The sequence below is a fragment of the Barbus barbus genome, assembly GCF_936440315.1.
Source record: "Barbus barbus genome assembly, chromosome: 18".
NCBI classification, from domain to species: Eukaryota; Metazoa; Chordata; class Actinopteri; order Cypriniformes; family Cyprinidae; genus Barbus; species Barbus barbus.
The window spans coordinates 10,443,722-10,465,800 of NC_136746.1; the positions used below are offsets into that span (position 1 = coordinate 10,443,722).

Below are 22,079 nucleotides of genomic sequence, written 5' to 3' on the forward strand. Positions count from 1 at the left end.
GCTCCCTGGAGATCGCTGGAGGAGTGAGTGAGTGAGTGCGTGCGCAGGACGCCGAGCTGAACAGCTGATTCTGTGCATTTAACCAGTATGGACAGCTCCATTCCGCTAATCTAGCATCTATTGCAGTATATAAAGGGCACCATTTTCACTAAACGCTGCAAAGGAAAACGCACCAGCCTCACAATGGAGCGTCTTCTGCATTCACCTGGCCGGACACGAGAAGAGTACCGGTGCCAAACGGCGCGTCCTTCATCACAACTCACCTCAAGGTCTGCCTTCAGCTTCGGGTCCACAGCACCTCTGAGAGGTAAAGAAATCCTTAGCGAATTCGCCGCTAAACCGGCCGATAGCTTGGAATTTTCAAACAAATATGCAGGTGGAAAGAATCTGAGGAAAATTAGTGAGAAAGAATTACTGCAGGGGCTCAATGACCGCTTCGCGGGATTTATCGAGAAAGTTCATCACCTGGAAAACCAAAACAGAGCGCTAGAGAAAGAAATTGAGGCCATTAGACTGAGAGCAAAATCCTCTGTCTCTCTGTCCAAAGAGTATGAATCAGAACTTGGTAGTCTGAGGAAGCAAGTTCACGAGATAGGCCTTCAAAAGCATCAAATTGAGATAAACCGCCAGAATCTGGAGGACGAGTTTAACACTTTGAGAGAAAAGCATGAGAGAGAGTCTCGTGGTCGAGTTGATGCGGAGGACAGCATTTCAGTACTTAAGAAATGCATTAATGATGCATACCTAACCAAACAAGAAATGGACAGAAAAGCTAAAGCTCTCGAAGATGAGATCGGCTTCTTGAAGAAAAACCATGAAAGCGAGGTAGCTGAAATGATGGCCCAAATCCAAGAGGGTCATGTGACAGCAGAAATGAGTGATTTTAGTAGAAGTGATGTCACTGCAGCTCTGAGAGACATCAGGATGCAACTTGAAGGTCACGCCGACTCTGACATCCAATATGCTGAGGAACGCTTTCGAGCGCAGCTCGCTAAACTGACCAAAGCTGCTGAGGTCAACAGAGAAGCGCTCATGGCCACTAAAGCAGAGATTAATGAACACAGGAGACAGCTCCAGTCCAGGAACATTGAGCTCGACTCTGTGAAAGGTGTGAGAGAAGCCCTGGAGAGGCAGCTGTATGACCTCGAGCAACGGCACAACGCTGAAATCCATCACTACCAGGTAACACATCATGTGATGCACTGTTCAGCCTAGAATATTTGTTATCATTCAGTTTGAGGATTTGATTGAACATTTCTGTTTAAATCACGATAAAGTAGCAAGTTGAGTACTTCATACTCCAATTCTGCACAATCTAAGATTCAGTACCATGTCATGTGGCTTTTTCTAATGCATTTCCATTGTGTTTACTTATTTTGTCCATGGTGCAGGACACAATCAGAGAGTTGGAATTTGAGCTGAAAAATGCTAAATTTGACATGAGCAGTCATCTGAGGGAGTACCAGGACCTTCTCAATGTCAAAATGGCACTGGATGCTGAAATTTATTCCTACAGGTACTTCTTTGATTACACACTAATTTATAAACCATTTTACTGTTCACTTAATAATGAACTCTTAGGACCAGCAGAGCCTTCTTAACAGATATAAAAACATCTCTTATCTTTATTTGATTATCTATTATTGGTCGCTTTCCATACCTGATTCTGTCCGCTTGGCAAGTAGAGTTTATCAAATCAGACTTTATTTCTTGTGAGTCCCTCAACAGTGCAATTAATAGACTGTCAGCTTAATCAGCTAACCAAACTGCCTGGAAGGAGTAGTCTTGTAGATAATATTATCGCAGAGGCCTTGAAGGAACACAATCATGTATTAAGAGGAGAGTAAACAAAGCGAGAGATGTTCTACATGACTGTCATATTTATTAAACAGGACAGTTAGGCTAATTTTAATTTCAAATAATCAGTACTAAGTGCTTTCTTATGACAGTTAATTTGTTGATTGATTACAATGAGTTTTAACAAAATTATGCATTAAGAAACAATAAATAGAACACATTTTTGAAAACATTCATTACAGTCTTGTCACAGCACTGTAATGAATGTTGTCATAAATATGTCATATTTATAGCTTCTTACGCCTGGATGTAAAATGCACAGGCTGTCACTAATTGAGAATAATTCATCTGAATATTATTCTGTTTTATTTTATTTTTATTTTTCAGAAACCTTTTGGAGGGTGAAGAGTCAAGGTACTCTACAATCTCAGATGCTCATATTTCAGTACCATATATTTACAGACAGTCACCCATCTATACTCTCCCTTGTGTCAAAAGACAGGGGGGAGCAACTCGAAAAGCAGAGCCTCAGTACAAATTTGTCGAAGAGATTATTACAGAGACCACCAGAGAAGATGTGGAGATTTCAGACACTGGCTCTGATAAGAGTGAAGAGGGGAGTGAGGCTAACAGACCAGACAAGGAGAGCAGTGAGAAGGATGCACAGGGTGAAACTCCACAAGAGGCAGAAGATACTGAAGAACCAGCCATGGAGAATGGCAATGAAGCCAGTCCTGAGTTAGAGACAGAGGAAAAAGAAGCCAAACCAAGTGATGATAAAGATGATGAGCCAGCAGAAAAAAGTCCAGATGATTCTGAGGTACAAAAAGATGCTGACTCTGAACCAACTCAGGAATCTACAGAAGAAGCCACTGATGAACAAGATAAAGATGAGGAATTAGACACAAAAGGCACTGAGCACAAAGACTTGAAGGATGATATGCAGGGAAAAGTAGAAGAACCTGAAGAGAAAAATAAACAAGCTAAAGAGAAAGAGAAAGAGAAAGATGTGCCCAAACCAGATCTGTCACTAAAGCAAGAAATGCCAGAGGAATCAAAAACTGGAGAAAAAGTCAAACCATCTCAGGAACCTCAAGATCCTGAAGCAACAACTGAAGTAAGCACTAAGCCTGGTGAACAGACTGTTGGGGTAACTTCTCCAAAAACTGAAGATGCTAAATTGTTATCTCAAGAATCTACAACTGCAAAATCATCAGAGAAAGAGAAAGAATCAGCTCCAGTGAAACCTGTAGAGGAAGATACTCCCAAACCAGATAAACAAGCAACTCCCGAACATGCTGAGAGTGGAAAACAGACTATTGCAGAGGACACAAAGGAGGATACTTCTGCAAAAAAAGACAAATCTGATAGTTTGAAGGAAGAAACTAAGAAATCTGAGCCTATGGAAAAAGACCAAGAAGATAACAACAAACTAACAGAGAAACCTGTGGGGGAAAAGCAAGAGAATATGTCAGGTAAAGATGAAAAGGAACACAAACCTGATGAGTCTGTAAAAGATAGCAAAGTTGAACTGGTAGACAATGTGAAAACAGGAAAAGGTGAAACTATTGAGGCAAAAGAACCAGAAAAGACACAAAAAGAGGTTTCAAAGGATGCAGAAGAACAATCAGAACCTGAAAAGTCAAAGAAACAGGAGGACGGCAAAAGCAGTAGCAGTCTTGCAAGTGTGACAATTGAAAAGGGTGAAACTGGCAAGCTAAAAGAAGCAGAAAAGACACAAGATGACCTTTCCAAAGTTGCTGAAGAAAAATCACAACCTCAAAAGTCAGAAATACAAGAGGACAGCAAAAGTGCAGACAGCATCAAAACAGAAAAGACTGAACATGCTAAGCCTAAAGATACAGAAAAGACACAAGATGACCTTTCCAAAGTTGCTGAAGAAAAATCACAACCTCAAAAGTCAGAAACACAAGAGGACAGCAAAAGTGCAGACAGCATCAAAACAGAAAAGACTGAACATGCTAAGCCTAAAGATACAGAAAAGACACAAGATGACCTTTCCAAAGTTGCTGAAGAAAAATCACAACCTCAAAAGTCAGAAATACAAGAGGACAGCAAAAGTGCAGACAGCATCAAAACAGAAAAGACTGAACATGCTAAGCCTAAAGAAGCAGAAAAGACACAAGAGGACCTTTCAAAAGTTGTGGAAGACAAATCACTACCTGAAAAGTCACAGACAACGGAGGACCAAAAAAGTGACAGTGTAGACAGTGTAAAAACAGAAAAGGTTGAACATGCTAAGCCTAAAGAAGCAGAAAAGACACAAGATGACCTTTCAAAAGTTGTGGAAGACAAATCACTACCTGAAAAGTCACAGACAACGGAGGACCAAAAAAGTGACAGTGTAGACAGTGTAAAAACAGAAAAGGTTGAACATGCTAAGCCTAAAGAAGCAGAAAAGACACAAGATGACCTTTCCAAAGTTGCTGAAGAAAAATCACAACATGAAAAATCTCAGATAGAGGAAGTCCCACAAGTCCCACAAGAGGACAGCAAAAGTGCAGACAGCATCAAAACAGAAAAGACTGAACATGCTAAGCCTAAAGAAGCAGAAAAGACACAAGATGACCTTTCCAAAGTTGCTGAAGAAAAATCACAACCTCAAAAGTCAGAAACACAAGAGGACAGCAAAAGTGCAGACAGCATCAAAACAGAAAAGACTGAACATGCTAAGCCTAAAGAAGCAGAAAAGACACAAGAGGACCTTTCAAAAGTTGTGGAAGACAAATCACTACCTGAAAAGTCACAGACAACGGAGGACCAAAAAAGTGACAGTGTAGACAGTGTAAAAACAGAAAAGGTTGAACATGCTAAGCCTAAAGAAGCAGAAAAGACACAAGATGACCTTTCCAAAGTTGCTGAAGAAAAATCACAACATGAAAAATCTCAGATAGAGGAAGTCCCACAAGAGGACAGCAAAAGTGCAGACAGCATCAAAACAGAAAAGACTGCACATGCTAAGCCTAATGATACAGAAAAGACACAAGAGGACCTTTCAAAAGTTGTGGAAGACAAATCAGTACCTGAAAAGTCACAGACAACGGAGGACCAAAAAAGTGACGGTGTAGACAACATCAAAACAGAAAAGGTTGAACATGCTAAGCCTAAAGAAACAGAAGAGAAACGTCTCCTAAAGAAACAGAAAAGAGACATCTCCAAAGTTGAGGAAGAAAAATCACCTGAGAAGTCAAAGAAGCAGGAGGACAGAAAAAGCGATAGCAGTGCTGAAAGTGTGACAACAAGCGGAGGAGAAGCTGAAGTCACAGAGAAACAGGTTGATGAAACACTGAGTAATCAACCCCCCAAAACCCAGGAAACAACAACTGATGCAAAGCCTGAGCAAAAGGATACTAAAGAAAGCAAAGAGAAGATGTCTGAAAAAGCTGAAGAGGTGGATAGTGTGACGACCAATGGCAGTGGAACCAGCAAAGATGTTAAAAGTGAAGAAACTGTCCAAAAAGACAAAGATTTAGACAGTGGTGCATATGAAGTGAAGGCTGCAAAATCTGAGACGTCAACCAAAATAGAAGCTAAAGCTCTGGAGAAGACAGAGCAAGTCAAAGACAGCAGCAAGGAGGACAACATGGACACCAAAGGTCCAGAAGAAACAACTAAACCCTCTAGTGTAAAGTAGAATATAAACAGCAGAAAATAGAATGATTAAAATGCCTTTGAGAATAGAGAATGTTCAAATAGTAACCTTGACAAATAAATTACATCCGCGTGACAGATGACCTCAGTTGAGCATGACTTTTAGAAACTGCTTTCTGGAAATGTGATGTTTCTGATGCAAGATTGCATGCGTACACTGTGTACATAATGAATGTTAATTTTGAGGAATGTATACAATTTTATTTTGCTCTGATCAGCCAAATGTATGTATTAAAACAGTGCTATACATTAACTGAATAAATATTCCAGCATATCAGTGTTTGACCATATGTGAATTCAATAGCTTTTCCTACAGAGGAACTACAGTATTGAGCTTTGTAAACTGTTTGGTCATGCGGGTATTTCACATTGCTAACCAGAAATTGCATAAGCTTAAATATACCCTTGTGTCGATATGGCAGTGATTCATCTATAAATGATAACAAGGCATTTATTGGATGCTTTTCCTAGGAACTCGTTTAAATCTTCAGTACCCAGAAAAAAACCTGAAAGACTGTTCAATATTTTAAAATGTCTCATATTTTTGAGGCAGGGTAAAATACATCATCTTGAGCTGAAGTGATACAAAATGACAAAATGATTTTTCCAAAGCCTGTCCCTGTGCTGGATACTGACACTATTTTGGCACTAGGTCTATAGAGTAGTGGCTCTCAGTGGTTTTGCTGCAGGACATAAGATTTCATATTTTACATAGTACAGTTCAAATGTTTGGGGTTGGTAGGATCTTTTAGGAAGAACTTACTTTTATACAGCAAAGACATCCAGTTCAGTTCATGGAGCTCTCTCCTAACAAGCTGATGATCTGAATCAGGTGTGTCAAATAAGAGAGACATGCAAAATCTGCAGAGCAAGGGTCCCCATGAGTAAGATTAAGAACCACTTGTATAGAAATGTATAATGTAACAAAAGAATAAATGCTATTCTTTTGCATTTTCTATTCATTAAATAATGTTGAAAAAATGTGTCGTCGTTCCCACAAAAATAAGCTTTATGACTGATTTCAACACTGATAAAGTACCAAAAGAATCAGCATATTAGAATGATTTCTAACACTAAAGACAGTTAATCAATGGCTGCTGAAAATTCTGCCTTGCAATCACAAGGAAAAATACATTTTAAAAGAAATGTCTTAAGTTTAATCTAATAATTTTTCACAATATTACAGTTTTTAGTGGATTTTTTTTTTCTTTTAAATGCAGCCTATAAGAGACTTCTTTTTCAAAAACATTAAAAAAGTCCTACCAACAGCAAAATTTTGAATGGTAGTGTAGATGGTGACCCATGACCGCACCATTTTAAGGGTAACTAAAAGAATATTACCACAAATTGCTTAGACTGCATAGATTTTGATTACAAAATGATCAAGAAAATGTAAAATTTTTGCAAATGCACATTAAACCCACATTAAATGAAAGCTGCGTTGCATTATCCCTTACATACATAACTTGTCCTTGTTGGCCTAATTACACAGAAATTTAAAACTGCTGAGTACTTTCTACCTTTAAATGACTATCTTTTCACTCAAAACAGGTAATCAGGTTAACAAACATGCATTTTAATCAACTCTTTTAAACTTCTATAGGTCAGACCCATTTCAAGTTGAAACAATCATTAAAAAGAACATAAGCAGCGTTCTGGACTCTGTTTTTCCCCCAACCACGTGACATGAATTTCTCAGTTTGTCTCTGAAAAATATGAGATGCTTCTCTTCTACCATTTAATGGGAATAAGCCTGCTTATCTTGTTGTGTAAGAATGTTTACATTAAAGTGTCCCTATTATGGTTAAAGAAAGGTTCGTATTTTGGATTTGGGAGTCCCCAACAGGTTGACATGCATGCAAGGTCAAAAAAAACTTTCATTGTCTTATAATATGCATTTATTTTTTTACCTTATTTGCTCAACGACTCCCAAACGATTCGTCCAAAGATTCATTTTTCCAAACCCTTCCTTTGCGTGATGCTAATCTGCGGTGATTGGTCCGATTGGTCTCATTTTCATCTCATCATGCCTGTAATGCCTGATAAAGCAGTGTGTGTGAGTGCAGTGCTGCTTTGTGTACAGCGTTACCTATTTTTACCGCTCCAAAAGCGCCACCTAGTGGCAAAGAATGAATTCGCATTTTCATTCAGACCAAAGCTGAAAGATCAACAAGTGGGCGGGCAATATGCTCATTTGGGATTCGTTTTAAAAATGACTTGTTTCAAGGATTCAGAGGCCACTCTTTCTCTTGAGAGAAAATAACTTTATACACGGTACACTTTCAGATTTAAAATTTCTATTCACTTAGAGCTGTGTGACACTGCATCAAGGGTAATTTTCAAAAATCCATAATAGGGGCACTTCAAGCAAAGTTTTTCCTCTGCAGAATTTTGGGTATAATTTATTTTTCAGCTACGAGGACCAATTTGCTTTGTAAGCCACAAAAACTATATCCGATGAATTCAAATAGTTTATTGAAAAGTTCAGTCATACACATAAGGACCTCTCAGGTGTTGTGAACTCATGGTGTCAGGGAATTAGGGTCATAACGCAACACGGGGAGCAAAGAGTACTTGAACTCAAACCACATCCACAAGACCCGTTCCGCCATCACGGCGATAGTCGTCTGTGCTGCAAATGAAAATAAAAAGGCCAGCCATGCCAGCACAGGAACACCAGCGTTCATCTCCCAGTTAGGCTACCTAAAAACTGCTTAGTTCGAGGGCAGTTCAACGGTTACTCTGGATGGCTGCCAAAGGAAAAATAAACTGCTTAAGCTTGTCCTTGCGTGCATGGAAAGAAGAAAACGGTATCACAGTATTTAAATAATAGCAGGTATAACCTTTAATATCGAGTTAAGTGGTTGCTTGAATCGCATTCAGACGACTAAGGAATATCAGATACAATACAAATGATGAAATCGGAGACAGTTGTGTCACAAATCCACCCCAAACCCACCACCAGCTAACTGAGAAAGGAACACAACAGAAAGCCACAGATGCCCTCCGTCGCAGAGAGTATATCATTACTGTGGCAGTGCTGGAGAGATGAAGAAATTAATTTGTAGCTGAATGTCTGTAAGAGAACAACTACAAATAAAAACAAACAAGGGCATTAGGACCAGGAGGGGACAAAAAGAAACACCATGACATGATCGCTTTTGATGAGCCTTTGCACACATCCCATCCCATCTGGAATCCCCCTGCTGGTTGCTGTTGCGAGATAGATTTAAGGCCAGATTTCTCTGATATTCCCTTGTCCCTGATGTTAAGCGGGAGCAGGTTTAGGCCTCCAGCTCCAGGCCCAAGCCCAGCTTGTGGCCACCCGAATTGATGCCCTTTCCATCAACCAGGGCCGAGAGGGTCAACTTGATACCTGAAAAACCATCACAAATTTAATCACTGCAGCTTTAACAGCATCCTAACCACATAAATGCAGAAGTCTACATGAAAACAAACTTATTAAAGGGTCAGGTTTCATAAAGTATTTCTAAAACACCCTATTTGATCAATCTCCAAAGTTAAAGTAAATCATATTGTGTGGTGGACATGATAATGTTACCAGCTATAAACTATTGCGAGACACAAAAGAAATCAATGCCTTTCACTATTCAATTCTCAAGTGTAAATAATATTAAAGGAAAATTCATATCTGTACCTGGTCTCAGAGTCTGAGTATAACCAACACCGACAAGGCTGGTGTTATTCACTTTAGCCTGTTGATAAAGAGAGCAAAATATTGACTCATTTTTGTAGCCATAATGCTTGCATGCAAAGCCAAATGTAACATTCAAATCACAAACACATTCTGAGTTCCAGCCTCTTAAACAGAAGTTGTACTTTTATTAGTGGTGGGAATCTTCACGATTCAATTCTATTTCGATTCAATCTGATGCTCAACAGCATAGGAGCACAAATCTTTGACAAGTTACAGTGGGTTGATGCTAAATTCGGTGCAAAAAATCGATATAAAGGCTGTACCAGAGTGTGTCTGCTCTCCGAAAATTAAGCTCTCAGAGTCGGCTCTGGGGCTTATGTCTTTTGCATCACAATGTCCTTAAACTTAGTCACTGTCAATCGGCACACATCTTTGGCTGTGTAGGAAAACTATTGATCAACAAATGAGCATGGGATAATGCTTTTGTAAATAGACTTATTTCCTCTAAATATAGATCATGGTACAAGGCATTGTTTGGTTGGTTTGTAAGATGGCGTAAAAAAAAAAGTTACAGCTGCCCACTTCTGAAACTTGTGATTTTTGTAAAACTAACTTGAGTTTACTCACACTGATGGAAGCATCTTTGTCCAGCTGATACTTGGCAGCAATGCCGAAGCGTGTGCTGTTGCTTCCTGCTGTCCAGGCCAGATTCACCGCTGTCTCCAGCTTATCGCTCACTTTCTGGTAGATTGAGCCACCAAACTCTGAGCCATCATTACTGCAGAGACAAACAAAAGAAATTGTGAATCATTAAAAAAAAAAAAAAAAGAAAACTTCTTAAATCTAAAATCAATCTAAAATCAAATAGTCACATTAACTCTTGGATACTTATACAAACTACTGCTCTTGTAATTTTAATGAGATCGTATTCACATTGCTTAAAATATTATTAAGAACAATCAAAAATGACATTTACAGCAGAAATTTCCATGACTTTAAGAATATGCTAATATTTTATTATTTGTCAATATATTTGAAGGCATAAAAAGAATAAAATCCTTCCCATGTCCAGATTGTCCCTGTCCATATCAATGGACAAGTAATGTGTCATTCCGGAGACAACATTTAGTAAAATTCCTGACGTCTAAGTGAACTCGGTGTACATAATTTCTCACTATATCAACACTTTTCCTCACTAAAATAAAACAGGTCCTAGTCTCATGTACTTAGAATGATGTAGTGATGCTTCAGGACGTACACATTAGTGTGCAGCTGGAAGTCTCCTGTTTTGTAGCCTACAGCAAAGTTGTTCTGGGTCATCTTGGACTTGGCAGTGTCGAAGGACATCTGGTAACCGGCGAGCCATCCCTCATAGCCGACCACTGCAGCGCCGTGGATGGTTGGACCGGCAAAGTCGAAGTCAACGTCACAGCCCAGGTTGACGTACTCACGTTTGTATGCAGTCTTGACTTTTCCACTCTTTTTTCTGTTCATGATGGAAAATAAACACTATTTAGTCATTTTATCATGGTCACTTAATCATGTTTAGTGAAATTACATTTGTTTATAAAAGATATTTTAAACATATGGATTATTTGCCTTCTGTCTCGCAATAAACCAAAATTCCAACCTGCAGAAATATAAACTGTTTGGATTGTTAATAATCTTTCCCATCAAACAAGTGATACAATTAGTTTAACAAATGACTTTAAAATAATTATGCGGTCTTCTTGGAATGTATTTGGACAATCAAACTACACTTAAAACTTAGCAATTTCACCCATAGATAACATATCAAAACAAATGGCAAATAGCTGATTCTAGACCATCTTATTTATAAAATATATTTTTGGGGTCATTTTACTTTGGAGGCCAACAGTGTGGTTCAGTAACCGTATTTGGACACTTAGGTGACACTTAAGCAGGAATAAGTATGAATAGGTACTATGATCAATAAATGTGGCACCATGTGGCATTTACTTTTAACAAAATAGAGTAAGCACACTTAGTTTTTAGGTTTAAGAAGATCAATTTGATATGCACGTCAAAATTAAGAAAAGTATTGTAAGTTTCTGTTTGTCTAATGTTAGTGGAACGTATACATCAAAACAGCAAATAAATTACTAGAACTTCAACTAAAAATAAAACTCAAAATACAACATATAAATAAATACCATAATAAATTATCTGAAATCAAGACTTGCGCCAAAGGACAAGCTGCAGATACTGCAAGGACGGACATACAGTCATACCTTGGTTGTACCATTTCATTCAGAGAGCATATAGCAGTGCTGGTGAAATATACTACCGTTTTTTTAAAAAGAAATTAATACTTTCATTAAGCAAGAATGCATAAAATTGATTCAAAGTGAAAATAAAGATATTTATAATTTTACAAATATTTAGATTTCGCATAAATGCAACCTTCGTGAGAATAAAAGACTACTATAAAATGCACATTTAAAAATCTTACCGAGCCCAAACTTTTACATTTTTTTAGTAGGCGAGTAATTCCACTGATTTTGTTCAGAGATAAACACTGCTGTTCACTCCTCTGTTACATGATCCAAAGCCCCTGCCATGAGCTACATGAGCCTATACATCAGTGAAGGCCATGTCAGCGTGACTGTCATCTGAGAGCACAGACCCCAACGACACCAGACAGGTGCCACTCTCTCCTAAACGATCGACTTAGAGTTCTCAGAACAGGAGGCCTAGTGTGAAAGTAACCTGCTTGTGTGGTTATTAAACTTGTGTGAGAGTAACCTGCATCAATGCACAACAAAACAGAACCAACTCTGTCACATGGCGACACTTGAATTGCTCAATACAATATTGAGTTACAGTCCACCATGACACAACATAACGTCCCTGATCTCCCCTGACCCAACTACACACACATGCACGGAGACAAATCTGGGCTTCAAACCAAATCTGAAGCTCTTCTGCAGAAAAATTTATAATTTACCCTGTGTTTGGTGAGAAGGTTGTGTCAAAGGTCAACTTCAGTCCCTTTGCAATCTGAAAAAGTGATAAACAGCATTATTATTCATGCTAAAAGACCTGCACCTTGATTAAACACCATGCAGTGATTGAAGACTCATTCAGACCTGGTCTTCAATGATGATCTCTGTGCCCAGGGTGTTGTCAGTATTCCACTTCTCTGTGAAGGTCAGACCATACTCAGACCTCTTGTATTTGGTCTCCAGGCTGCCCACCACTTTGCTGGTGTCAGTGTTGGAGGAACCAGAGGTCTTGAACTCCTATAGAGATGTAAAAGTTTAAGATCATAGTGCCATATGTATTGTTTTATTAAAAAATATTTCTTCATAATTAAAGCATTAAGTACTAGCATATAAAATAGACTACATATATACACTTTTCTCCTTTCTTCTAGCTTGCTTCCTAATCTAGTTGTCCAATAAATCTGGCTTTGTACATTACAAATATTTTTGGCTCTTTGACAAATTATTTTTGTTCCTTTTTGTCGCTTCGGATAAAACCATCAGTATTTGTAATGTACATGGAACTGGCTTATGTATTTCCAATCAAACACCTAGGAAGAGACAGTGTCACATATATAATAAAAAGAAAATCTCACCACTCCACTGGCTGATTTTGTCTTGACATCGAGCTTCACCATACCAAATCCTTTCAGAAAACAAACCAAAGGAAACTATTACAACATGAAGTGACAACTAATGGTGATTTTTCACATGATGTAGTGAATTATTAGATACATTACCATATCCTTTGTTGAAGATGTCTTTGGCAGACTTGCCAAGATCAGCATATGTTGGGGGAACTGCCATTTTATCTATTTACAAAAAGCATGTAGGAATAATTAGTGGGTCAGACTCAGACTTCGAAGAACATCATAACTCTAATACAGCTGTGCAGAAGCAGACCAAGACATTCACAGAGTTAAAACTGATCTGATTCTGAGCCATTTGAAATGAATTGGTGGGACGTTTTGGGTGGTCTACGGTATCTCTAGCTTTCCATGGTTAATCATAGTGAGACAGTGTCATATCAATTTGATAAGTGAGCCAGCCTGAATGCAGCTGCTCTGCTCCAGCTAATCTGAACTGACAGCAGGCCACTCCTAACTGTGTCAGAGTTAGGAAGTGACGCACCGACTCGCTCCACACTAATCTACAAGTGTAGAACATGTGCACAAGTCAACATGAGAAGCAACTATAGGAATAAAACCAATGCAGCCTGGGAAGGGTGTGGAGGCGAGGGGCGGAGACGTTTATAAAAAATAGCTCGGCTTTAGTCTTTGGGCTTTTCAGTGAAAGGTCTGCATAATTGATTGTGTATGAGGAACAACATCCAGGAACTGTGCAATGACAAGGCTGCATCTAATGGTTAAATGCATGCAAAGACATCAACTCCAATTCATCATGGAATTTCAAGTAAGAGGCCAATCACAAAGCAGTATACAATAATGGAATACAAGACAACCAATCAGAATTCAGAAAGCAAAATTATGAAGATATCATGTTACATGAATTTCGAAGGTGGTCAAAATAGACCGAGAATTCAATTTCTTTGGACACCGCAAAGGTTGTGATATAGTGTCATGCTCTGTACCGTCTTTATTAATAATATAAATTCAGCATTTAACAAGTGATAATAAATACAAAATGTAAAAAACAATTGGATGCATATAAATGGAAGTAAATGGAATGAAAAGTGTAGTGTGACCTTTCCTCGAGTCAAAGTGAGATTTTCACATTTTAATATTACGTTTCTCAAATACATAAATTAAAAAACAAACAAACAGGGACCATACCCTTAGGGTTAGACTTTAGAACGGTTCTTAAAAAGAAGAGGGAAGAATAAAGTAAAACCAGCCTAAGATTGTTTGCTGGTCTTAACTGGTTTAGCCTGGTCTAGCTGGTCAGTCCAAACGGGTCTTACCCAGTCCCCCAGCCAGACCAAACCTGAGCAGACTCGAAGACCCGGTAAGACCAGCAAACCATCCCGATTTAAACCTGTCAGCAAAGGAATAAAAGAAATCTAACCAGAATGTTATCATTATAACAATGCACTGCAAACACTGTAAATAGTGCTAAAAACAATATTATGAAATATACCTAAATTACATTCCCAAGCAGAGAACATAACTTACTCTGAATATAATGTAAAGCATCCCTGTGACCTTTATCATACAGGACACGGAGTAAAAGCAATTTCTGGCCCTGTAGGCATGACAGGCGTTTCCATTTCTGTCTTTTCAGGAAGTAACGTTAGGCTACAAAATTACCGCTGCTCCACCACAGAAACAATTCCTCGCGGAGCATTAGCTGGAAACTGTCATCTTGTGCAGGAATCTTATCGGCTTATAATAAATTCAGATCAATTAATCAGTGGTTTTGAGAACTGCTGTATTATAAAGGGCAAAGTAGGGGCAAGGTTATTTGCGGATTTCCTTCCCATTTTCAGAGCCGCAGGAAACCCACGTGGACACACGCAAGACTTAAAACGAAACCAGGCAGAAGTACAACACGAACTGTGGTTATATCTTAAACCAAACAGAGAAATAGGAGCACTAAAATGATCCGCGTGACACGGGTCAAGCAGCTCTAGTACGTTACTCATGTCATCCCGCGGGGAGCGCAGCACTGACCCGGCGATCTGTCAATTAAAGCTGCGCTATAGATTGGGCTGTAACGCTGATGACTTGAGCTCATGTCAGGCTATGACTGTTCTCAGGCTCTGGGGTGTGACATTAGGACAGGCCGAGTCCGAGCTCTGAGTGATTCAGCTAACGCGCTAGCACTAAGTAGAAAGCATGGCTCCAACGCTGAACTGTCCGCAGCACATGATTTCTGCGTTTCTCGCGGACTTACCTGTTCAAAGGAGTGGTGTGAGGTTATTCAGGTACGCCTGCTGAACTTATTCCCAGCGCTGAGCCAATGTAGAGAATCTGGCCAGTTGGAGGGCGAACTGAAGGAGACTGTAATGTGACACACCCGTGCCGACAACCTCCTGCTCAAGGACCCCAGGCTGCCCCATCGGTGCCTGATGGTAAATGCTTACGGCCCAAGAACAGATGGGCCTTGCTCTGTATTCTCCATGGTATTCTCACATGCTTTCCTCCATCCACGTTGCTAATATAGAAAATATTCCATGACTCAAATATCACAATTTCAAAGGGATTTTATCACATTACCTTCACATTATTTAGTGTAAAATCAGAAACACACTTCAAAAAGCGTCTATGCAAATGTTTGTTTATTGAGCCTTGCTCAAAAATGCCTTATTCTGACATTAAAAAGCAAAATGACTTTTAAACATTTGTAAAATATTATAATAATATACTATTATATACAATTAATAATAATATGAAATAATATCAACCATATATTATTATTATTACTTTTCAACTAATAGGAAAGACTCATGCTTTGACCAAGGGAATTACTATTTTGAATTTGCTTTTATTTTCATTTAGGGGTCCAAGCACAATAGGAAATCCTATTGTTTTGCCAATTATTCTTTTTTCTGCTCTAAAAGAGTAAGAAAAGACCATAGGCCTGTAGAACTCAAACTTGGTGTACTGCCCCTCCCCCAAATGTCAGACACTAGGTGGCGCTATAAATGAGTAGATTTGCATTTTAGCTCATAACTCCGGAATCATAAGGACACATTCTTCCCCCCAGCCCCCCGCTGCCCCCAGCTAAATCCTTGAATCAAGCTCTACAAGAATGCATACGTTCCATTCAATTTTTATGCCATTTTCAATTTTATGAAAACATCTCCTAGGGACCTAGACCCTTAGTTTGCACACATCATCCAAAGACCATCATGCCAAAAATGTATCAAAGAATTTTGATCTAAGTTAAGATGTAAGCCAATATGTTCCCCATTTTGACTAATTAAGCAGTGTCCAAACTTAACTTATGATTTATCAGTGAGCAGTGTTTGACAAATATGTCAGTAACTGGTTTAAGGCAGGCATATAATGAATTCCTAATTTCATACCATGATAACTAGGCTATACAATATAAAAACGAGCAAACTTCAGTGTGTCCTCTACTAGTTTAACTTTTTCAAATAACAAAAAGAGCCTAAAACACAATACACAATAAAAATGTAAACATGTAATGTTGGATGGAAGAGAAGTTTATGTGCATTTTGAAAATATAAACAATTCAGACAATAAGAATTATTAGAATATTTTGAAGCGCTCAATATACAGTTTGAACGCGTTTTCGACCTGGGGTTGTAGGTGGTCCATGTACATTCATTTAGATGAGTACTGGGAGGGTTTAGCGTTAGGGACCCCCAGGGAACCTCATGAACCTGGAACTAAAGCAACGCCTGCAAGGTAGGTGGATGGGCAGCAGGGGGCGCTCTAGATCATCACTACATTTTTATTTATTTATTTATGAATAACTCACTGACAACCTAACATTATACATGACATACAACAAAGTACCAAAATGTACTACCAGTGTTTAGGATACGAACCACTTGCATATTATTGTTCTTTTGTTGGTTTTGATAGCTTCTATTGTAGGCTATTGTATATTATTTATTTACTTATTTTTAGATATGACAGTCTGATCCTAATGAAATTGGAAATCTGGATATTATTATGTTTTAGTGATATGACACTACTACTATAATAATAATAATCACTTTTATTTATATAGCGCCTTTCCAGGGCTCAAGGACGCTTTACAATGTATGTTCAACAAGAAAGGAATAACACTGAAAGGGTAGACAATGGTGACAAACAATAGTTAGTGGAAACAGTAAAAGAGCATTATATAGACGGGGCAAAGAATCAAGCACAACAAATACAAAACTTAAGGATGGTAACATTCAGAAAATAAGTGAGTTTTGAGCAATGATTTAAATTCAGAAATATTATACTACTACTTTCTTAAGTAAACAGTGCATTTGATGTTAATAAAGATACAAGCAGTCATTTAAAATAATTAAATAATGTCAGTATTGCTGAATTAGGAGTTTGTAACTAAACAAACACACACACACACACACACACGAGGCATCATTGTCTGATATTAATTAATTGGCAAATAAATTGTCCTTCAGGTTTAACCTTCATCAAAAATGTCATGTGTACCTAATTAAAAAAAGGAAATTGGAAAGTGCTCCTCTTCTTCTTCTTTTTGTTCTTCTGCCCTAAATAAGTCATGGAGACCACACTTGCCAGGATGGTCCCATATGTCCCAAAGAAAGTCTATACTTTGACAATATATGTGTCATACTACACTGCTGTCCATTTAATAAAGGTGCACTTTTACAGTATTTTACTAAATTTATTTTTTAAGATAACATAGTACAAAATCTCATAAAGATGCACGTATTTAGTGGTGTGGTATGAATGTTTTAATCTTTAATTTTGAACCTGACACCAGTTCAGAGCCCTAGACTGAAGACCCCATGTCTTCAGAAATATGGCAATTTGTTCTGTGCAGCATTCTTCCACTGCAGCATGACTTAAAACACAAAAGCTTTGTATCCTTTTGAGCTGAAAACACATTTATTGAAGTGTTTGCTTGGTTGAAGTTTCAGTTCAACAACACATTGCACATTAAAGTTTTGAAGTTTAGTATTCCACACATACAGTGGCCTTTAATTATTATAAAAATAAATTTAAGCAGGGCCTTAAAAAAAGTGGTGTCCTTCACACTTATAAATAGAATGAAATAAAAATGACCTGTAATAACTTAGTGCTACTTTGCATTAGTTAGACAAAAATGTGACTCGTTGTAATGAGCGTCCTGTTCATATCTACCATCTGCTTTAAATGCTGATACAGCACTGTTTCCAAATGTTTGATGTTGGCAGGCTCATTTTGAATTGCAGATGATTCTGTGAAGACACTGAGAACATCCTCAGCAGGAAGGACAGACACATCCCTGCTTTGACCTTGAGAGCTGCGGTCTGATGCTGGGTGTTTTTGAGCTGAGGTCAGATCCATCAATCATGCCTGCTTCTGGGAAAGGCTTCATCCACAGTTTTTATTAGATTTTCTATCTAGATCATTTTTAATAGTACACCTTCACAAAGCACTAATTACTTTGTTGGCTTCATATCTTGGAGCATTCAATCAAACGCTTGTTACAGCTTCTATCCTGATAATATGTTTAGTTGTTAGACACACTTTGGCCAGGTCTTTCTCGGAAAAGACATCTTAATCTCCAGAGACGAGCCTGGTAAAATAAGGGTATAAAAATAATATCCGAGTCCAGCTGCTTTGCTGTGGAGGTTGTCTGTAAGGTCACTTCCCAGGGACCATTTTATGAACTGTATTATGTGTAATGACCTTCCTTTCTTCTCTTCTTGTGTTGAGGGACCATTTGAGAGTTTGACAGTATTATGTAGATATTTTAAACTAAACTTTATCTGAAAATATCTTAGTCATCATGTATGTGGGTTTTAAATTCATTGGTTTTCGTGTCCTACCAAGGAGGGAGCTAAAGGCAAAGACATGGAGCTAATGGGATTATATACGGAAGCTGCTTGACCTCTATGACCCCCTTTTTTCCCCTCTCGCTCTATGGCTCATGCACATTGCATGAGGATTTAATGCTTTGCCTAGTTTCTTAAATGGCTGGTAATAAACTAGCATTTGGTACTGTGATCATAATAAACTTATAAAATGCATCGCTCTCTAAAGGATCACATGAGATCTCACTTCAGAGAAACACTCATGAGTCAGTGACAAATAAACGGTGCCGTTCGACACTGGCTAATTTAAGATTTCTTTTATTGCTCCACTCAGACTCCCCTTAAAAACACAGCACAAATGTAGTCACTCATATCTCAATGAAGAAACTAAAATCAACCAGATAAAGGTGGTAATACTGAGGGGGGGGGGGGGGGGGAGAAACATATATAAAATACAAAACTATACATGTAAATTACAGCCTTTTCACAAAACCAGTATTTATCCACTGAGAAAGCCACGACGTGAAATGCTTGATCAACTCCACTGATGTTATCTATTTGACACGGTGTTTATTAAAGGCCTTGACAACACATAAACGACCAATCATTTAACTTTCCTATGGGAAATAATTTGTTCAACATATCCAGGCAGTTTTCAGACCTTTAATCACCCGTTATTACAGTAATTTATAAAAACAAACATCTGATACAACACAGGCTGGTGAAAATAACTTCTACATTTCCTTTATTCGGTTGTTTTTTTTTTTAATGCTCAAAAATGCTTAGAGAAACTATTTACTACTAGATAAAAAGTACAAGAAATAAGAGGGAGATGCAAGAAACAGTCATGTTATCCATGTTCAAGCCAATTCAGTAGTAATGCACTGCAGTTTGATGCACTGAACACTTCTATGACGAGCCATGAAACAAACAAGACCATCACTGCACTTTAAAACACATCCATCAAAATATGATGCAGTGTAGTGCTAAAAAGATTCTGGAAAATGTGTATCTGTTTCAGTGTTTCCATCACTAGATAGTAAAAGGAGCCAGCTCCCATCATTTTACAAATATGCTATCATAGAAACCAAACTTGGGAAATGTATACACTGAATCTTAATTACTGCCATAAAACTGAGTGAAATGTCACATATCGCTAGGCTATGGGGCTGGTAAGGATTTACTGGCAAAACACATAACCAGTGCAGTACTATTCCACGTATCTTCACATTTATAAAAAAAAAAAAAAAAAAAAAAAAAAAAAAAAAGGCTTCATTTGGATGTTCTCAAAGCTGACGGGGTTGCATTAATGCATTGTTGTAGTGCATACATTGTGATAGTATCCAAAGAATATGCTTGGTCGCATACAGACAGAAGAAGTCGACTTGTTAAGCAATACAAAAGCTATGCCATTCGCAAACTGAACATTGAGCATCTTTTATTGGTCAAATGGCACACAGCCAGTCAGAAGAGGTTAAAAAAATGATGAATGTGCATTGTCTGTGCAGTAGCTCTAGATGGCAGAAGTATCCTGTACCTTTTGAACAGAGCATGAAAGATTCATTCACAATAGGGTTCATAAGAAGCACAGCCCATATAAATGATCATTGCTGGGGACGTCAATTAAAGGTAGAATACACGTTAGAATGAGGGCCAAAACTAACATGGCTATTTCCCAACATTTAAAGCCATTGAAACGCTAAACAATATTACCAAATAAATACAAACCTGAAATTACACCCATGGGAAATTTGCTATGATTGTTTTCAAAATCTGAGCAAATAAGCAGAACGGGGGTAATAGTCCTGCTAATTAGTTCAAGTCATCATTTCTGCATTGCTAAAAGCCTCATTTCTGTAATTCAGGTTGTTTAAAATCAACAGAAGTAATGGCAGATCTTTGATAATCCATTTCATAAAAGAACAGAAAAGAAAATCTTGGATTTAGAACGGTAAAAGGTAAAATTCATAATGAAGGTAAATCAATTTCACACACAGAAATCATGACTGATTCATTGCAAAGCTTGCATGATGCTACACTGAAGTTCATTTCCCTCAGGGAGACATTTGAATTCTTTACATTCGCAACATACAATTTAAGGCCTGATTTACTAAAGTCTTTCACTAACGCACTGAAGTCTTCAGCAAATGCAAAAATCAGCAGCACAGCCGGCGACTAGTCACTGCATGGGATCATTTTTGCACGTGCTAAGAACTGTAGCGTCGCACTTTAGTAAATCTAGCCCTTGACAGGATAAATATTGTAATTAGATTATCCAGATTATTTAGTAATCAGCTGATACAAAACAAAGCCTAGGTCGTGTCAATTTCACAATGACTAAATTCAGAAGAAGAAGTGGAATGATACATAACACTACATGAATCTTCCCTCGTCGCTCCTTCGGATTCCTTTTTTGTTCCATCTGAGGGGTCTGCAGAGATACAAATGCACCTATAAAACGTGAGATCTCGCTCGCAAAACTTCAAGTTTGTTTTAATGTCTTATCCACATAGAAAGGGAATGAGTATATTAAAACAGGGCTCTTCAGAACAGGGAAATAAAAAGTGCTTCTACGCATCGACTCCATCAGAACCAGCGCACATACACAGCTCGAATGGTGGATTTCAACTCGTGTACGACAGCAGTACAATGGCAGTAGTTGGAATGATCCGCGATCTAGCGCACACTGATTCATTATGATTAGCCAACAACTTACAGGAACAGGTTGGACAAACGAACGAAGAGAAAATAACATCTAAACAACAAAACGAGTCTCAGTCAGTCCTCGTGCCTGGTGCTGTGTGGCATCCCCGTGTGTCCTGGAGCATGCGGCGCCCCAGCCGGTCCTCTAGAGGGGAGGAGGGGGTATATGTGGGCCAAGCGATCAGACGTGCAGGATCTCCATACTGTAGTCCTCTGTCTCTGTGTATTGAGAAGAGTTTGTGTCCGACTGCGCCGGCCCGAGTGCCTCTTTATTCTCCAAGTTGGGCTCTAGAAGAGAGGGCTTTTCAAAAACATTCTTTTTACAGGTCTCTGGGCGGTTCTGCACATATATTACTCTGTTGTAGGCCTTGAGTCTCTTCCACAACTGGATGTAGACCTTGCATTGCACGTACATGAACACCAGTCCGCCAGTGAAGCCTATAGCCACCACCACCAGTTTGGTCCAAAAAGGCCATTCCAGTATCCCTGTATGAGAAACGAAAAGGAGAAAGTACACCGCTGTAAGTCACACACATTAGAAGTGTTTATTTCACATTGTAACGTGAGCATTGGTTTACAGTCCAGGATCAAACATAGGGGTCAACGACAAACCTAATGTCCTTAGAAATGAAAAAGATAAGTATTTTGGTTTAAAAAACATGTTCCAATGTCTTAGAAATGGGCTCTTTGGATGCATGCTGGTTTCATATGATTTTGAAAAACTTCATATTTTCAAGAAACTTTTCAGTTTAATGACTTAAAATGTCATGTGGTGTAACGGTCAAGTAAAAAGTAAAAACTGACATTTTCCTTA

General features: G+C 38.4%; 3 protein-coding genes across 8 annotated transcripts in view; 1 reads left to right on the plus strand and 2 right to left on the minus strand.

The window, feature by feature from the left end:
* Positions 1 to 7: 7 nt before the first annotated feature.
* Positions 8 to 5,452, plus strand: LOC306883860 (uncharacterized protein; the record flags this gene model as incomplete). The annotated part of the gene is made up of 3 exons (XM_079439349.1): positions 8 to 1,182; positions 1,392 to 1,516; positions 2,185 to 5,452. The coding sequence occupies exons 1-3, from the start codon at positions 184 to 186 to the stop codon at positions 5,450 to 5,452; spliced, it is 4,392 nt and encodes a 1,463-aa protein (XP_079295475.1). The 5' UTR covers positions 8 to 183.
* A 2,838-nt stretch (positions 5,453 to 8,290) lies between these two features.
* Positions 8,291 to 15,149, minus strand: LOC306884395 (non-selective voltage-gated ion channel VDAC2). Its single transcript, XM_079440211.1, has 9 exons — positions 14,986 to 15,149; positions 12,873 to 12,944; positions 12,729 to 12,778; positions 12,238 to 12,390; positions 12,096 to 12,148; positions 10,386 to 10,613; positions 9,755 to 9,905; positions 9,128 to 9,185; positions 8,291 to 8,845 (listed from the first exon to the last, which is right to left on the minus strand). Exons 2-9 carry the CDS (start codon positions 12,937 to 12,939, stop codon positions 8,754 to 8,756), a joined length of 852 nt encoding a protein of 283 aa, XP_079296337.1. The 5' UTR covers positions 12,940 to 12,944; positions 14,986 to 15,149; the 3' UTR covers positions 8,291 to 8,753.
* A 3,716-nt stretch (positions 15,150 to 18,865) lies between these two features.
* Positions 18,866 to 22,079, minus strand: part of LOC306884455 (E3 ubiquitin-protein ligase MARCHF8) — an 87,212-nt gene continuing 83,998 nt past the window's right edge. For all 6 annotated transcript variants that reach the window (XM_079440323.1, XM_079440321.1, XM_079440325.1 and 3 more), the window contains one exon: positions 18,866 to 21,751. In XM_079440323.1, the coding sequence (XP_079296449.1) occupies positions 21,447 to 21,751 (305 nt within the window). In that variant the 3' untranslated portion in view covers positions 18,866 to 21,446. The remainder of the gene's footprint in view (positions 21,752 to 22,079) is intronic.

Excerpts from the sequence above, each read along its gene's own strand:
- LOC306884395 (XM_079440211.1), bottom strand. The coding sequence starts at position 12,939 with ATGGCAGTTCCCCCAACATATGCTGATCTTGGCAAGTCTGCCAAAGAC. Across the intron at positions 12,391-12,728 it reads CAAAATCAGCCAGTGGAGTG|GAGTTCAAGACCTCTGGTTC; the intron begins GTGAGATTTTCT and ends ACATCTCTATAG. Across the intron at positions 9,906-10,385 it reads TTCCAGCTGCACACTAATGT|TAATGATGGCTCAGAGTTTG; the intron begins GTACGTCCTGAA and ends TTGTCTCTGCAG.